Here is a 16,744-nt window from a genome sequence, read left to right as displayed (position 1 = left end):
AGTGATCTATTATTTAGTAAGCAAAGATGAAGGTCTTTGCCTCTTAGTCAATTCTCACAACCCTCCTACATAGTATTTACTATTAATACTACTTCATATAACAATGAACTAAAATTAGTTCTCTCTACAACCCATAGCTGGTTAAGTGTGAAGAAAATCTGTATCCAGGTCAGCCTGACTCAAAGCCACATTTTGTTGTTATATGCAAGTGCTTTCCAGAATGGGCTTTAGAAATGTGATAAACAAGCAGAGAAAAGATAAGAAGAATTAAACTTGTCAATGCAAAATACATTTAACAACCTCTTCCATCCCATTAAGATACAATCTTTAAAGGATTAGCTATACTTGGTTAATATTGGAAAAGCATGCAAATTCATGTCTAAAATTATTTTTGTACATGATGTACTTTCTCTACAAGTACAAATGTTCTTCATATTATTTGGTGTTTAAAAAAAAAAAAAAGACTCAATGGTTAACTTCAAAAAAGGTTGCAACTGTAGACAAAAGCCAGAAGAGGGGCGCCTGGGTGGCTCAGTCAGTTAAGCGTCTGACTTCGGCTCGGGTCACGATCTCGCAGTTTGTGAGTTCGAGCCCTGCATCGGGCTCTGTGCTGACAGCTGGGAGCCTGGAGCCTGCTTCCGATTCTGTGTCTCCCTCTCTCTCTGCTCCTCCCCTGCTCACACTCTGTCTCTCAAAAATAAATAAATGTTAAAAAAAAAAAAAAAAAAAGCCAGAAGAGACAAAACTATTTGTATTATACGAAAATAAAATTGTTTAGGGTGCCTTGGTGGCTCAGTCGGTTAAGCATCCAACTCTTGATTTTGGCTCAGGTCATGATCTCGTGTTTGTCTATTTGGGATTCTCTCTCTCTCTCTCTCTCTCTCTTCCCTCCCCTGCTCGCACGCTCACTTTCTCTCTCTCTAATAAATAAACGTAAGAAAATAAATAAAACTATGCGCTTCACGTAAATCATGATGCAAATAGAGCAAAAAATAGTCACTAAAAAGGAAAAAGACTTCATTGAATATATGTATATTTCATTACTGAACTCTGCAGTTAATGTCATTCTAACTATGACCACCATTGTTTCTACTTCTAAAGTCATTCTTACCTCCATGGGCTTCTGAAGATATGTTTCATCTGTAGACTAAAATACACGTATCTCCCACTTTTTAAGAGTTTGCATTACACCACCTCACTTTTATGCAGAAAGTGAAACCGTGGTCAGTCAGCATTTCGCCAGCGAGCTGTTTCAGAGGCAATGTGTACCCTGAGCAGCTAGAATGGCACCAAGCTCCCTCCCCTACACTACACTCAGCATCAAGCCACCATAACTTTGAACTGTGAGCGTCTGGGCTTAATCTCAATGTATTTTTTGTATCCATTAACAAGATGCATCCTAGGTTATCAGAAAAACCTAGGAGAGGTTATTTCTTGGGTCTGGGAATGCGCAAAATTTTTTCTACATAAATAATTGATAATTGCTTCTTTGCTCTACACCATTTTAGCTTACAGAAGGTTTCACAGGAATGCACTACTTTCAGATAAGAAAGGGGAATCTGTACGTATGTACATTTATTTTAAAATTCAGTTTACTTATTTTGATGCTTTTCTCCAAACGTATCGAATTATTTTATCACATGAAAAAAAAAGAAATATAAAGAAAAGATGGAGCTATATAGAGTAGGGAAGAAAAATGCATGAAAACTATCATGAAAAAGCAAGGTACTCGTTCCTAAAAGAACATTCTCTGTAGAATCCTAGGTTGCATTAGTGGAACAAACATCTGAAGATCCTATATATTCTGCTGAGAACAAACATCCTTTAACCATCAAGTTTTAAAGTTTTCATACTCCAGTCAAATATAACAGCAATAGTATCATTACTATTATTGCTTATACTTCTGTTCTTGAGTCACAAAAACCAGAAGCTGGCAGGAACATGATTTAACAACAGATCCTTCCTTCCTGTTTCCTAATACAACCTTTATTCTGTACCTTTTTTATATATTCATACTCCTCAAACAGTTGACTTCATCTGGATTACTTGTTAAACAGTATCTGACAAAATCTGGATTGGCTGACTTAGGTACAATAATTATCAGAGGTATATTTAACATCTTTATACACTTTTAAGAGCAATTTTCTTAATGTTTATTTTGAGAAAGAATGTGAGCAGGGGACGGGTAGAGAGAGAGGGAGAGAAGGAATCCCAGGCAGGCTCCGCGCTCAAACCCACAAACTGTGAGATCCTGACCTGAGCCAAAATCAAGAGTTGGACACTTAACCGACTGAGCTACACAGGCGCCCCTAGAAACAATATCTGAGAGGTAACACATAATCATTTACTAATCATTTAACAAGAACAAACATTCCACTTTTTCCAAAGTAAAGTTTAAATCCTTAGAAAAGGAAAAAAAGGGTAAAAATTGTCTGGGTCATTAATATCTCTGGTCCTTTGTCATTGTTACAATGTCAGTTTATAAAAGTACACTAGAAAAACTCTTCTCCATTAATTCACATTCTCTTGATTTTAAAAGTTGAAAATCTATGGATAATTTAAACTTCTTGGTAGTTTAACAGTTTCTTTAACGTTTACTTATTTTTGAGAGAGACAGGGGGGGGGGGGGGGCACAGAATCTGAAACTGGCTCCAGGCTCTGAGCTGTCAGCACAGAGCCCAACGCAGGGCTTGAACTCACGAATGGCGAGATTATGACCTGAGCCAAAGTCCGACATCTGAGCCACCCAGGTGCCCCACAATAGTTTAACAGTCTTAACCAACACCAACTCATTCAGGTTGGACTGCAAACGGTGGCCTACTGTTTTCTTAGAAAAATTAAGCCCCAAGTTTTATAGCTCCTGATAACTCCTACCTATCTTCTCACCTAATGTGGAAAATTCTAGTTTCTCTCCTCTTTCACCCATTTATGAATGTATTCTTCCGTTTCACCAATAAAATGTACTAATCTTTGATATGGACATGTCATTTAAGATTAAACAGAAATTCTTTGCCTAAGGAGAAAGGGACCAAAAGGAATGTTATCTTTTAGATAAGATTATGCACTGGTAGCCACAGCAATGAGTCTTGAAACTGTTTTCAGAAGATAGATATATATATGTGGGTTTCTGACTCGTATAGGTCTATTTAACATTCCAAAATCTATTTTAATAAATCCAATAGTTGTACAAGTCTCACATGGAAAATAACTATCACTTTAATCATATGTGTTTGTCTTTTAAAAAGTCAATAAAGCACAATTTTTTTTTTTTAATTCTTTTACATTTATTTATTTTTGAGAGACAGAGAGACAGAGCACAAGTGCGGGAGGGGCAGAGAGAGAATGAGACACAGAATCCGCAGCAGGCACCAGGCTCTGAGCTGTCAGCACAGAGCCCGATGCGGGGTTTGAACCCACAAACCACGAGATCATGACCTGAGCCAAAGTCACATGCCTAACTGACTGAGCCACCTAGGCGCCCCAATAGAGCACAATTCTAGTACCTCTTAAAAAACTGTTGGAAATTAACCCATATTATTACTTTTATCCTGATGTATTCTCTTTCCAGAACAGAAACCAATCTAGATAGAGTAGCTAACATAGTATCATAAAAACAGTACTGTCAAAGATAACTTATCAATAAGTAAATAATAAGTAAAATTTTAGTACTCCGGCCATTAAACAAAGGTGATATATTAACTAAGTCATTTTTAATTTTTTTTTTTTTTTTCAACATTTTTTATTTATTTTTGGGACAGAGAGAGACAGAGCATGAACGGGGGAGGGGCAGAGAGAGAGGGAGACACAGAATCGGAAACAGGCTCCAGGCTCCGAGCCATCAGCCCAGAGCCTGACGCGGGGCTCGAACTCACGGACCGCGAGATCGTGACCTGGCTGAAGTCGGACGCTTAACCGACTGCGCCACCCAGGCGCCCCAACTAAGTCATTTTTAAAAGACGTAGACTTTATTAAACACTCATAGAAAAATGACCAACTTAGAAGTTTTTTTCAGTAACTAATCACAAAGATTTATGAACTTCTTATTGCCTATCCATAATTAAAATACCATCGTATTGTGATCAGGATAAGCTAATCAATGCTCATTTATACAAATTAAACTTTGTCCACTTACTAGCTGAATAAAAATTCACATTACCTAACACTTATGACAAGATTAGAATTTATACCATTAATCATGCAATAAAAAAGCCTCATTTCAACACAGGGACACAGTCACAAACATTCCCATTCCTCTCATTTTTTATTCTTAGTGAAGGCAAGGAGCTTCCCATTTTATTTTGATGGGAATTTCTCCCAATTACCTTTGTCATAACATCTTCCTACATCTATTAACGAAGAATTCTATCTAAGATCAGTGATGTTTGAATTACCAAAACAGAGTGTTTTTTAAAAGATTTTAAGTAATGTCTACACTCAACGTGGGGCTCAAACGTACAACCCTGAGATCAAGAGTTTGCACATTCTTCCAACTGAGCCATACAGGCACCCCCTAAACAGTGTATTATTTTTAAAATTTGCCAAATCATTCCTTCTCCTTCTCAGTAGTTATACACAACTCAGCAACTTCCCTTTCTAGCACACATTTAAAAATATTTATTGCCAACTGCATCAAATCTAAATTACAGGAGGTTAAAACTGAGAAGGCATTTGACTAAAATCCAGGAATCCAGAATCCCAATCTGCTTTACCCTGTTTGCCCTTCCCACAACCCTTGAGGTTTCTAGGAAGGATATGTATAGAAGAAAAGGCCAGACACCTACACACTGTTACTGTAAGGCTTTTGTTACAAACTTCAAAGTGCCTTGAACAAGGCCAGTCCACATGGAAGCCTCATCAAACTGAAGGCCTAGAATCAGTATCACTTTGATTGTTGGGACTTTGCTGCCTTTCCTCTCGTCAGCCTATGCTCAAATCTCAGCCAATGGTGAAGAAAGGCCAAGTCTAGCAACATATGAAGAAAAACTAAGCCAGTGGAAACACTCAGCTGTAGAAACCTACTTAGCTCTGAATACCACCGACAAAACTAAAAAAATCAAGAAGGAAAAGAAAAGCCAAACAGGAGGATAATGCTAAAGAGAAAGGGGAAAGGCATTCCAGGACAGAGAACTGGAAGAGAAATTATGTTACCATTTATGGTAAGACTGCAGGCAGAGAAACCATTAATTCTTTAATGTAATATAAATCAAATAAGCAATCAGTAGTTGTAAACAAAGAAAGAGGGGACAACTTGGTGGAACCAAATAGGAAAATCTAAAAGAAGGGCATATGCTTGAATGTTTAAGATTAAAGAGCACAGGGGGCACCTGGGTGGCTCAGTCAGTTGGGCGTCCGACTTCGCTCAGGTCATGATCTCACGGTCCGTGGGTTCGAGCCCCGCGTCAGGCTCTGTGCTGACAGCTCAGAGCCTGGAGCCTGTTTCAGATTCTATGTCTCCCTCTTTCTCTGACCCTCCCCTGTTCATGCTGTGTCTCAAAAATAAATAAATGTTTAAAAAAAAAAAAAAGATTAAAGAGCACAGGCTTTTGAATTCCAATCCTGGGTCTACCACTCTTTAGCTAAGTGATCATGAATGAAACCCTTAATCTTTCCAAATCTGTTTCTCCACCTGTAAAACAGATACTAACATCAAAGGGATCTTGTTTGGCACAGTAAAAGCTCAGTATCTGTTAGCTTTTAAAAAATATTAGTAGGAGCGTCTGGGTGGCTCAATTAAGCATCCGACCTCGGCTCAGGTCATGATCTTGCAATCTTCGCTCACGAGTTGGAGCCCTGCATCAGACTCTATGCTGACCGCTCAGAGCCTGGAGCCTGCCTCGGATTCTGTGTCTCCCTCGCTCTCTGCCACTTCCCCGCTTGCACACTGTCTGTCTCTTGCTCAAAAATAAACATTAAAAAAATTTTAAATTAATAAAAAACAGTAAAAGAACAAAAACTTGTCTCCACTACACTTAGATACCTTATTTCCTTAAATTTACATTGGGGATGGGAGGTGGGAAGAGGGAGACCATACTAAAAGGTTGCAAGATAATCCATTTGCAACCATGTTGATGGAACTGGAGGGTATTATGCTAAGTGAAATTAGTCAGAGAAAGACAAATATCATATGACTTCACTCGTATAAGGACTTTAAGATACAAAACAGATGAACATAAGGGAAAGGAAGTAAAAATATAAAAACAGGAGGGAGACAAGACATAAGAGACTCTTAAATATGGAGAACAAACAGAGGGTTGCTAAAAGGGTTGTGGGAGGGGGAGGAATGGGCTAAATGGGTAAGGGGCACTAAGGAATCTACTCCTGAAATCACTGCTGCACTATATGCTAATTTGGATGTAAATTTAAAAATAAATAAATTTTTTAAAAAGGGTGCAACAAAAGATTCAACAGTAAATATGATGCCTGGGATTTACTTCAAAATAATCCAGTGGGAATAAAACAATGGCCATTAAATGATGTAGCTGGGGTATTCACTGTCCTTTCTACTTTCGTATATGTTTGAAGTTTTCCACAATGAAAGATTTTTTAAAAATTCTTTTCCCTGTAATTAATATGGCTGAACAAGAAAACAAGTTCTAGCATCCTTTCTACCTTTGGCAAATCATGCATCTAGAAGATGAAAAGAAAAAGAGCAGGAGAACAGAAATACAGAGGTAAATACCTACAAATGACCTAGAATATATGCCTACATTGATTGTGAGGAAGGGAAGGATTCAGGCAGGGGCCCACAAATACCCATACAAATGAGAGAACAAAAATGTTAAAAACAGGATCATCCAACATATCTTAGTTTAGCAAACTCAACAATTCTCTCTTCTACATACATTGTACACTTACTTTTGAAATTTGTATAAACCAATAATTATTTAAGTAGTCTCTACACCCAGTATGGGGCTCAAACTCACAACCCAGAGATCAAGAGTCACATGCGCCTCTCACTGAGCCAGACAGGGGCCCCTAAACGAATACTTCTAAACATACTAGTGGAGCATGCTACTTATAAACTAGATGTGAATTCTGTTGTAAAATAAAATATATTTCATTATGGTAAAGTCACATTTTCACATGTAGGATTTTCTTTCACCAAGCAAGATACACCCTATAGATCCTTTTAAAATTAGTTTTTCTTCCCCTTTACATGATGAGTTTAGGGGAGGTAGAACATGCCTTTACTCTCTGGAAACCTCTAAAAAAGTCACTAAGAAAAACATACAAAATAGCCATTTATTTATGATGATGATAAAATGATTCAGATATGGGGTGTCTGGGTGGCTCAGTTGGTTAAGCCTCCAACTTCGGCTCAGGTCATGATCTCACAGTTCTTGAGATCAAGCCCCACGTCGGGCTCTGTCCTGACAGCTCAGAGCCTGGAGCCTGTTTCAGATTCTGTATTTCCCTCTCTCTCTGCTCCTTCCCCACTCGTGCCCTGTCTCTGTCTCTCAAAAATAAATAAACGTTAAAAAAAAAAAAAAAGATTCAGATTTTATGAAAAGCTAACAGAGATACCAAGTAACAGTCACAGACTATCTAGTATTACCAATGTGAATGAAAATGCTCATCACACAATAGTTTTCCAATAACAGTAGCTCTCATGAAGTAATATGGTGTTCACATCCTATAACCCCAAAATAAGTCTTGATGTGTAACAGAGACAGAAAACTACTATGTAACTTCCAACAGCAACTGAAGCAAGTTAAAGAAAAAGTTTGCTTCTGGAAGAGTTTAATTCTGTTTTATTTTTACCTGTTAAGTTAGGTAAATATTTCAAAAACTGAAATATCATACAATTATTTCGGTGGGTAAAAGGAAGCATTTATGCTAAGGGAAATCCCCTGATTGTTTCAACAAGAGTTGTTACTCAATGTTTCCCAACTATTATTTTTTTTTAATTTATTTTGAGAGAGAGCGCACGTGCACATGCACAGGATCCCCTGGGTGGCTCAGTCTGTTTAGCGTCTGACTCTTGATTTTGGCTCAGGTCATGATCTGTTTGTGGGATGGAGCCCCGTGTCTGGCTCTACACTGTCAGAGTGGAGCCTGCTTGGGATTCTCTTCTTTTTCTCTCTCTGCCCCTCCCTCCCTCTCTCCCTCTCCCTCAAATAAATAAATGAAGCTTTAAAAAAAATTTTTTTTTAATTTTCAGATACACATTACCCAAAACTGGATAAGAACTTCTTATCATAAGGGCACTCAATAAAAACTGGCTTTACACATAACTCCTAACTTTACACATAACTTTACACATAACCACATAACCTCCTTGGATTGCATAACATTCAGAAAACTGATTATGTGATAAATCCAAAGAATCCATATTTCTCTTTAACAAAAGATAAATAAGCATGTGGAACTAAAGGGGGAAAAAAAAGACAAAAATTACAAGGTGTCAACCATACAGCCTTCCTAACATACCCCTCACAATCCATTAAGTAAACAATTTTCAGACTAATTCTGCCACCTACTTCTAAGCTTCTCAATTTCACCCCCCCCCCTTTTTTTTTAAGTTTATTTGAGAGACAGAGAGAGAGAGAGAGAGAGAGAGAGAGAGAGAGAGCGAGCGCGCACACACACAAGCAAGGAAGGGGCACAGAAAGAGAAAATTCCAAGCAGGCTCCATATTGTCAGTGCAGAGCCTGATGCGGGGCTCAAACTCACAAACCATGAGATTTCAACCTGGGACAAAATCAAGAGTCAGACACTTACTGACTGAGCCACCCAGATGCCCCTCAATTTCATCTTTAAGACATCATTACACTTGACACTTTATGATACCATATCTAACCAACTCAAAAATCTGAGAAACTGACGCTAATCACAAAACTCAAAACAGTCTTTTAAAATATTTAGCACCAGAAAATAAAATCATGTAGTAACTTACAATAAATACAACCCATCGAATAGGAGTCTCATAAAACGCAACCAACTAATGCAATCTAAAATTTCAAAAATCCTGCTACTGTATAGATTTCTCTCACTACTCAAACTTAGAAACAATAAATTCAGACACAATATTTATACAGAGGTTTCCCTCTTTGTTATTTACTATCTAAAACTCAAGTACAGAACAGATTTGAATAATGTGGTTTGCCACATTATGTGAACTTGATATATGAACCCTCACTGTAGAAAAGCAGGAATTTGGGGGCACTTGGGCGGCTTAGTTAAGCATCCTACTCTTGATCTCTGCTCAGGTCTCGATTTCAGGGTTGTGAATTCAAGCCCCAGAAATTCCAGGCAAGAATTTTGAAGATTAGGATAGCAAAGTATATTTGTGCTATGACACAAAATAACCAACAATTTTGGGGTGACTGGCTGGCTCAGTGGTAGAGCATGTGACTCTTGATATTGGGGTCAGGAGTTCAAGCCCCTTGTTAAGTACAGAGATTACTTTTAAAAAGCCATGCACAATTTTAATAATTCATAGAAAAGAATGTTAAAGCAGCCTTCTGAGTAATTCTAGTTCTCTCCTTTCACTTTATTCCTTTTACAAGGTATACTGCAGTTTCCCTTCTGATCTGTAACTCTTTTTTAAGTTTTTTTGTTTTTTAATTTTGAGTGAGAGAGAGAGGCAGAAAAAGAGAGAGGGAGGCAGGGAGCAGCAGAGAGAGAGAGAGAGAGAGAGAGAGAGAGAGAATCCCAAGAAGGCTCTGCACTGTCAGCACAGAGCCTGATGTGAGCTTGGAACTGACAAACCAGGAGATCATGACCTGAGCTGAAACCAACAGTCAGATGCTTAACTGGCTGAGCCATCCAGGCGCCCCTGATCAGTAATTATTCTTAAATTGAGATTTTGAGAAAAAATATTTGCAAATCATACACCAATGTGGATCTAGCATCCAGAATATACTCTTATATATCAACAATAAAAAAATAACTCAATTTTAAAATGAGCTAGGGATCTAAAAACACATTTCTCCAAAGAAAATATACCAATGGCCAACAAGCATGTGAAGAAATGCTCCGGGTGCCTCGAGGTGGCTCTGTTGGTTAAGAGTCCAACTCTTGGTTTCAGCTCAGGTCAATGATCTCATGGTTCATGAGTTCAGGCCCAGCATCAGGCTCCATTGTGACAATGCAAAGCCTGCCTGGGATTCTCATTCATATTCTCTCTCTCTCTCTCTCTCTCTCTCTCTCTCTGCACCCCACCCCCCACTCACGGTGTCACTCTCTAAGCTTTAAAAAAATGCTCAATACCACTGATCACTAGGGAAATGCCAATAAAAACCATGACATACCACTTCAGACCTACCCACTACAAGAACTATAATCAAAAAGACAGACAATAACAAGTGTTGGCAAGGAGGTGAAGAAATGAATCCTCCTATGTTGCTGGTGGGAATGTAAAATACTGCAGCTAATTTGGAAAACAGTTTGACAGTTCCTCAAAAAGTTAAAACAGTTTTCACATGACCCAAGAAAAGTGAAAACAAATGTTCACAGCAACATAATTCATAATAGGCAAAATGGGGAAACAACTCAAATGCCCATCAACTGATAAACGATAAACACAGTATGTCCACACGATGCAATATTATTTAGCCATAAAAAAGAAAAGTGAGGGGCACCTGGGTGGCTCAGTCAGTTGAGCATCTGACCTCGGCTCAGGTCATGATCTCATAGTTGATGAGTTTGAGCCCCGCATCGGGCTCTGTGCTGACTGCTCAGAGCCTGGAGCCTGCTTCAGATTCTGTGTCTCCCTCTCTCTCTGCCTCTGCCCTGCTCATGCTCATGCTCTGTCTCAAATATAAATAAACATTAAAAAAAAAATTAAATAAGTGCTGATACAAGCTACAACATGAATGAATCTTGAAAACATGCTAAGAAGCCAGACGCAAAAGGCTATGTATTGTATCATTACATTTATATTTAATGTCCAGAATCGGCAAATCCACAGAAACAGACAGTAGACTGGGGGATGCCAATGGCTGAGGCACAGGACAAATGGAAAATGACTGCTAATGGGTATGGGGGTTCTTTTTTGGGTATTGAAAAGTGTTCTGGAATTAGTGATGTTTGCACAATGTAGTGAATAAACTAAATTCGTTGAACTGTATACTTTAAAAGAATGAATTTTATGGTACATAAATTATATGTCAATTGAAAACAAAATTCAGGGTATGAGCCACTGTACTTGGGATACTTCTTGCAGACAAGAGACAATCAATAAAATGAGCTAATAATTCACTCTGGAATAATCCCAAAAGCAATGTGCAACTATAAGGAATAGTAAAAAGATTTTTTAAATATTCACAAAGAGTAAAAGATAATTTGGAGGTTAGTGATGGTAAATTTTTAACTTCAAACTACAAAACAACAGCTTTGTTTATTCACATCTATCCAATGTCCAGATTCCATATAGCATATGGGTAGACATAAAAGAATTAAGAATCAACAGAAGGGCGCAGTGGCTCAGTTGGTAGAGTGTCCGACTTCGGTTGGGGTCATGATCTCGCGGATCCTGAGTTTGAGCCCCACGTCGGCTCTGTGCTGACAGCTCAGAGCCTGCTTCGGATTCTGTGTCTCCCTCTCTCTCTGCCCCTCCCCCGCTCATGCTCTGTCTCTCTCTCTCTCTGAGATTAAAAAAAAAAAAAAACTTAAAAATTAAAAATTAAAAAAAAAAAAAAAAGAGAAGTTCTGAGGCATATCAAAACAAATCAAACCCCTTTGCTGAGCTTCACAGCCAGTCTGCAAACCAGGAAAGAAAATCAATCTTGTTACTTCACATACACCTTTATTTGCCACAAAAAAATACTTTTCAACTGTTTCCAAATACCAAATGCACCCTCTAAGGATGAAAATTTGTCAATAGTAAGGATATTCAAAGCATACACACACCACTGGTTTTAGGCAATTCCAAAAATAGGTTTTGTGTGATGAAATAAAGTATAGCCTCCAAAAGAGTTTATGCAGAAGAGACACTGTTTTGGATAACAATATCATCCCTGTTAAGGTGATTTAAAAAACAATATAGTTGTTTTATAGTCATTGGTGAGTTCCACAAGGGAATCCTCAAATAAAGGAAACATTCCTCCTCTGAACTAAGGACAGAAATGTATTATAAACCCCAAGGTGCCTAACAAAGAGACCCCACTTTAACCTGCAGTAGAAAACCTTACACCCTACCTTTGCAAAACTATCACCTATACATCCGCTACATGAATCACAGACTGTAGTTTAAATAGACTTAAACAGTTTAAATTTAAAAAAAAATTTGCCATTTTTACTTGTTTCTCATGAAAGAAATGCCCATCACATCAAAATGAAGCAAAAATTTGCCACCCTCTTCATAAAGCCTTCCTATATCATCTCAAGAGATTTTTCACTTCTAAACACTCCTAGAACTTTCTTGCGCAACAATATGGTATATTTTACCTTGTACTATTATTGAATACACCAGATCTTCTCTATGTACTAAAAGCTCCTGAAGGTCAGGGTAGCTTACCCAATACTTTTGTCTACCCAGTGTCAGGTACAAATTTAAATCAAATAAGTACTCACCTAACTGCCTTTCATTCCTAAAAACAGCATTAATACAAGCAGCTACAGAATTAGGTGGGTGCTCCGAAGTGGCAAGTCCCCACACACGATGAATGCTTAATTCTCTGAAAGAAACTACAGGTCATCCAGTGTAGCCCCGTAAGGCTAAAAAATGTTTTTTAAATGCCATTATTCAGACACTTCCTAGAACTAACTGCTCCAGCTACAAGCACATTTGAGGGAATCAGGACAATTTGAAACGACTGTGTAAGTTAAAAAGATTTACTATGCTATCCTTTTTCAGCCAAGCCAGAGCTAACCTGAAATCAACAAAACTTTCCCTACACTGGGAAGAGCTTTTTGAGAATACAGCAAGGATGAGGAGCAGCCAAGCAATAGTTTACAACACACCAAGCAGCAGAGAGAACCTCAATCTTCCTGGAATATGGACTACCAAAGTCCCAGAGGACATCTCAATAATCACCTGGTTACCAAATATCCATTTTGATCATAATCACTGTCTGAAACTGCTACTAATTCCAATACAAGTGAAACCTAATAATAGAAACAAAACACCTCCACAATCTCAATGCATCCCACCAAATAGCCCCCCAAAATAGAAGAATTTGATTTTGGAAATAAATGAGAATTCATTTTTAACCCAAAGATTGCTACCAATTAAATACCATTTAGAAACCAAATGACCCTAAAGTACTAAGACAATCAGTCAACAGAATCACATAGAAGGTTAACTGTTCAGAACCAATCTCATTAAAATAAACAAGGAAACGAGGAATTATTACATTTGCTAGTGACAAAGTAGTTGCCTTTTGCACTAAGAATCACTGCTGGCCCTTTTAAGTATAGAAAGTTAACACTACAATTGATTTACTTAGAACGCTTCTCTTAAAGAAATTACATATAATAAAAAAGAAAATATGAATCCCAATTGATTTTAGCTGGGAGACTATCAACTGTGTATTACTGCTCTGCACTCTGGACTTTAAATACCTCCTGAACTTTACTACATTGAAAGTGGAAATTTGGATTTAAAACTATGCTTTAAGAAAACGGATGACCAGATTAAAATCCTCCCTCAAAAAATGAATCAAAATTTGATATTCAATTCAGATATTTACCAGACTTTATTAGTCATTGAAAGAAAAAAAAAAAAAAAAAAAAAAAGATCCTGTCAAGCAGCAGTAAGTAACCACAAACACTAGCAAGGACGGATAAAAAGGGAGCCTGAGGCAGAAGGCAAGGATTCAAAGCAAACAGAATTAGAATAAGATAAACAACTCATTAAAACCATCTTAACTAACACTAACTTTTAAAACAGTAATCTTTTAAAACCTAAAAAGCCCCACTGAAAAAATCATGAAAAAAGTGAAACAAAAACATGAAAAAGTCTTCAAAATGATTTCAGTATATTCACAATTCTGAAAATTCACTAATTTCACGCTTCTCAAAAGCCACATGCCTTTCATATGATGGTTACAACTAATAAGTAATTCATAAAGTGCTTCATCTGACATAAAATTTTAGCAAACGTATGATAGGTCTGAAAAAACACAAGCAGAGACAGAATAGAATAAATGATAAATGACAACCAAAAGGCTTTCTAGAGGGCAGAGGTAGGCTTGGATCGGCAGAAAAAAAATTTTTAAATATATCCACAGGTCAAATTACACCAAAAAATTGATTCGTGCCTTTATTACTTACACAGGCACGTTTTAAGATGTACTTTTAACCTGTGGACAACCAAAGTGATATCAGATACCTTAAAGCATTGTTACCTACGTTAATTTTGACGTTACAGTCTAAATTCTTAACAAAATTCACATGTATCCTTATAATGAAACACTGCAGAGATGGAAGGGCTTACATTCCCTAGGTAAAGGTTACCTTATGTTTCACTTACTTAAAGTTTCAGTTTTGCTTTTTAATCTATTACAGAAAACATCTCTTATGGGACACTGTAAAGGACATACCCTCCTGTCAAGCCAGAAAGCTCAAACACAAAGACACTGAGCTAACCAAGTGCTGTAATTCTTCCAAACTGAGCCTCTCCACACCCCCTCCACCCTTCCCCCCAACAGATATGTCTATTAAATCAGTGTCTGTTCTCCCCCTCGCACAACAAAGAGAACTTCTCACCGCATGAAATTGCCGCTGAATGGACACCAGAAAGCAGGATTTGCATAATTCCTTCCAACGAAACCCTGTCGGGAAGGAGGGGATGAGGGGCCCGAGCGAACGGACAAAATCTCCTAGATTCTGCTGTGGAAGACCTGGTTCCCAAGAATATTCCCCACGGGGGGAGAGGGGGAGGAAGGGGCTGGAATTCTGCGCCTCCCCGAGAACTGGGCCTGGGGGACGGAAAAGCACGAGAGAGCATTTCCCCACACAGCAGCAGCACAGAAGCAAAGATGGGGAAATAACAATGCTGGAGGACAGGAGAGTCAGACACAAGGATGGACTGGGGCTAGGGGGCGGCGGGCGGAGCGGAGACACCACACGGGCCACTTACTTTTTGGAGGGGGGTTAAATATATGAGTTAAGCCCTTATGGTCCCGCCGGCCGCCGCACAGAGGGAAACGGGACCTTGGGAGAGAAAAACAGACAAAACACACAGTGTGAGAGGCGCAGCTCGGCCGCCCGGCCCCTCCCGGGGCGCCCCCGTCCACACTCCCTCCTGCCCGTGGGGGAAAAAGCCACCCGAGGCCCGGGAGGCGGGGGGAGGGGGGGTGCGGCGAGGCTCTCGGCGAGGCGGCGGCTCCGGTAAATCCCCTAAGGGGACAAGAGCGACCCCCGCTCCAGCTTCCCGGTCGGACCGGTCCCACCCCCTTCCTCCCCGCCGCGCACACACCGAACACAAATACACACACACCGACCCGAGCGTCGAGGATTAACTCCCCGGCCGCCGCCGCCACCGCCGCCCGCAGAGGAAGTGCAGCCGCTGCCCCCCGCGGCCATGACACCCTACTTGGCTCGGTCAGGCGGACCCGGGGCCTGTGACAGCTCCGGCTCCCTCCGCCCCCATCTCCACCTCACGCCTCGCACACGCCCGAGCGCCGGGCGCCCGCCCGCCCGCCGCCGCGCGTGCACGCGGGGAGTGGGGCGCGCGCCGCCGTGCGTGGGGGAGGGGAAGCGCAGGAGGGGGAAGGCGCCGGCCAGAGCAGAGAAGGGGGCTGAGCCAGGGCCCAGCACGCCCCCGTCCCCCCCGCCCCCCCCGCGCGCCCGGCTCCGCAGGACCGGAGGCGGCGCCCCCAGTCAGGCGGCAGCGCCGCGGGGCGAGTCTCCACAATAAGCCCTCGGCGGCGCCGGGCCGCCGGGCGGGGAAAAGGGGAGGCGGGGGAGGGAGGGGGCACGCGCTCCCGCCCGAGTGCCCGCCCCGGGGAAGGCGCGCGGAGGGGAGGGGCTGGCGCGCGCGCTCAGACCCGAGCGGGGGAGAGCCCGCCCGGAGGTCGCGCGCGCCCGCACTCCGGGGGGTGGGGGAGGGGGACGCCCGAGCCAAAGAGGGCGGGCGGGCCGGAGCAGCAATTCCCTCTGTCCCGGCTCCCTCCCTTGTCCGGGGCAGCCGGTGGCGTGGCGGCCCGAGGGCCGGAGGCGGCAGGGGGAGGGTCTCACCTACACAGTGAATGAGCTTGTGGCGCCACGAGTCCAGTTCTTGCCGAAAGCCGCGTCTCTCAACGGAGCATTGCTGCCGCCTACACACCCTCGCCATCTTCTGCCGCCCGCCCGGCCCTGCCTCCGCCGCGGCCCCGCGCACGCCCAGCCGCGTCGCCCGGGGCCGCGCACGCACCCGCGGCCTGGGCGTCGCGCCTCCCGCCGGGGGCGGCGCGGGGGCAGGGCCGGCCTCACCTCGCCGTGGCCCCGGCGTCGTCCCGGGGGCGGACTGGCAGTGCGTCGACCCAGCAATTGGCACGGCGCGGGCGCTCGACTGCGGTCCTTGCGTTCCTTGGCCGCAGCCGCCGCCTGCTTTGGCGGCCCAGGAATGCCCCTTCCGGGAGCAGGAACTCGCGCGCCCCCCCCCTCCACCGCGACCCTGCACCGCCTCCGCACTGTACCCCAAGGCCACGGCTGCCCTTTCCTCTCCCTTCCCTGGACTTTGTGTTTCTTAAACTAGCCCCAGCTATCATTTCTAACCTGCCTATCGCCCGACACCAACTGTTGCGAGTTCCGTGGTAACTGCTTCTCTAAACTTCTCGGCCGAAACTGCTCCTCTCGGGAGCCTGCTTAAAGAAGC

General features: G+C 41.8%; 1 protein-coding gene across 8 annotated transcripts in view; it reads right to left on the bottom strand.

Moving 5' to 3' along the window:
* LCOR (ligand dependent nuclear receptor corepressor) overlaps positions 1–16,271 on the bottom strand; it is a 140,448-nt gene extending 124,177 nt beyond the window's left edge. Inside the window, exons 1-3 of one of the 8 annotated variants that reach the window (XM_019458978.2) lie at positions 16,130–16,242; positions 15,026–15,099; positions 14,653–14,717 (exon numbers count right to left, since the gene is read on the bottom strand). In XM_019458978.2, the coding sequence (XP_019314523.2) occupies positions 14,653–14,698 (46 nt within the window). In that variant the 5' untranslated portion in view covers positions 14,699–14,717; positions 15,026–15,099; positions 16,130–16,242. Of the gene's footprint in view, positions 1–14,652; positions 14,718–15,025; positions 15,100–15,385; positions 15,687–16,125 lie in introns of those variants that run through there. The other 7 variants (XM_019458977.2, XM_053909783.1, XM_019458979.2 and 4 more) reach the window with 7 other exon arrangements.
* Between the last annotated feature and the right edge of the window lie 473 nt (positions 16,272–16,744).

This window comes from Panthera pardus, unplaced genomic scaffold, assembly GCF_024362965.1.
Source record: "Panthera pardus isolate Hobbes unplaced genomic scaffold, ASM2436296v1 HiC_scaffold_22, whole genome shotgun sequence".
In the NCBI taxonomy this organism is placed as follows: Eukaryota; Metazoa; Chordata; class Mammalia; order Carnivora; family Felidae; genus Panthera; species Panthera pardus.
The sequence above is the reverse complement of the archived record's forward strand: the minus strand, read 5'-3'. Positions and strand labels throughout refer to the sequence as shown.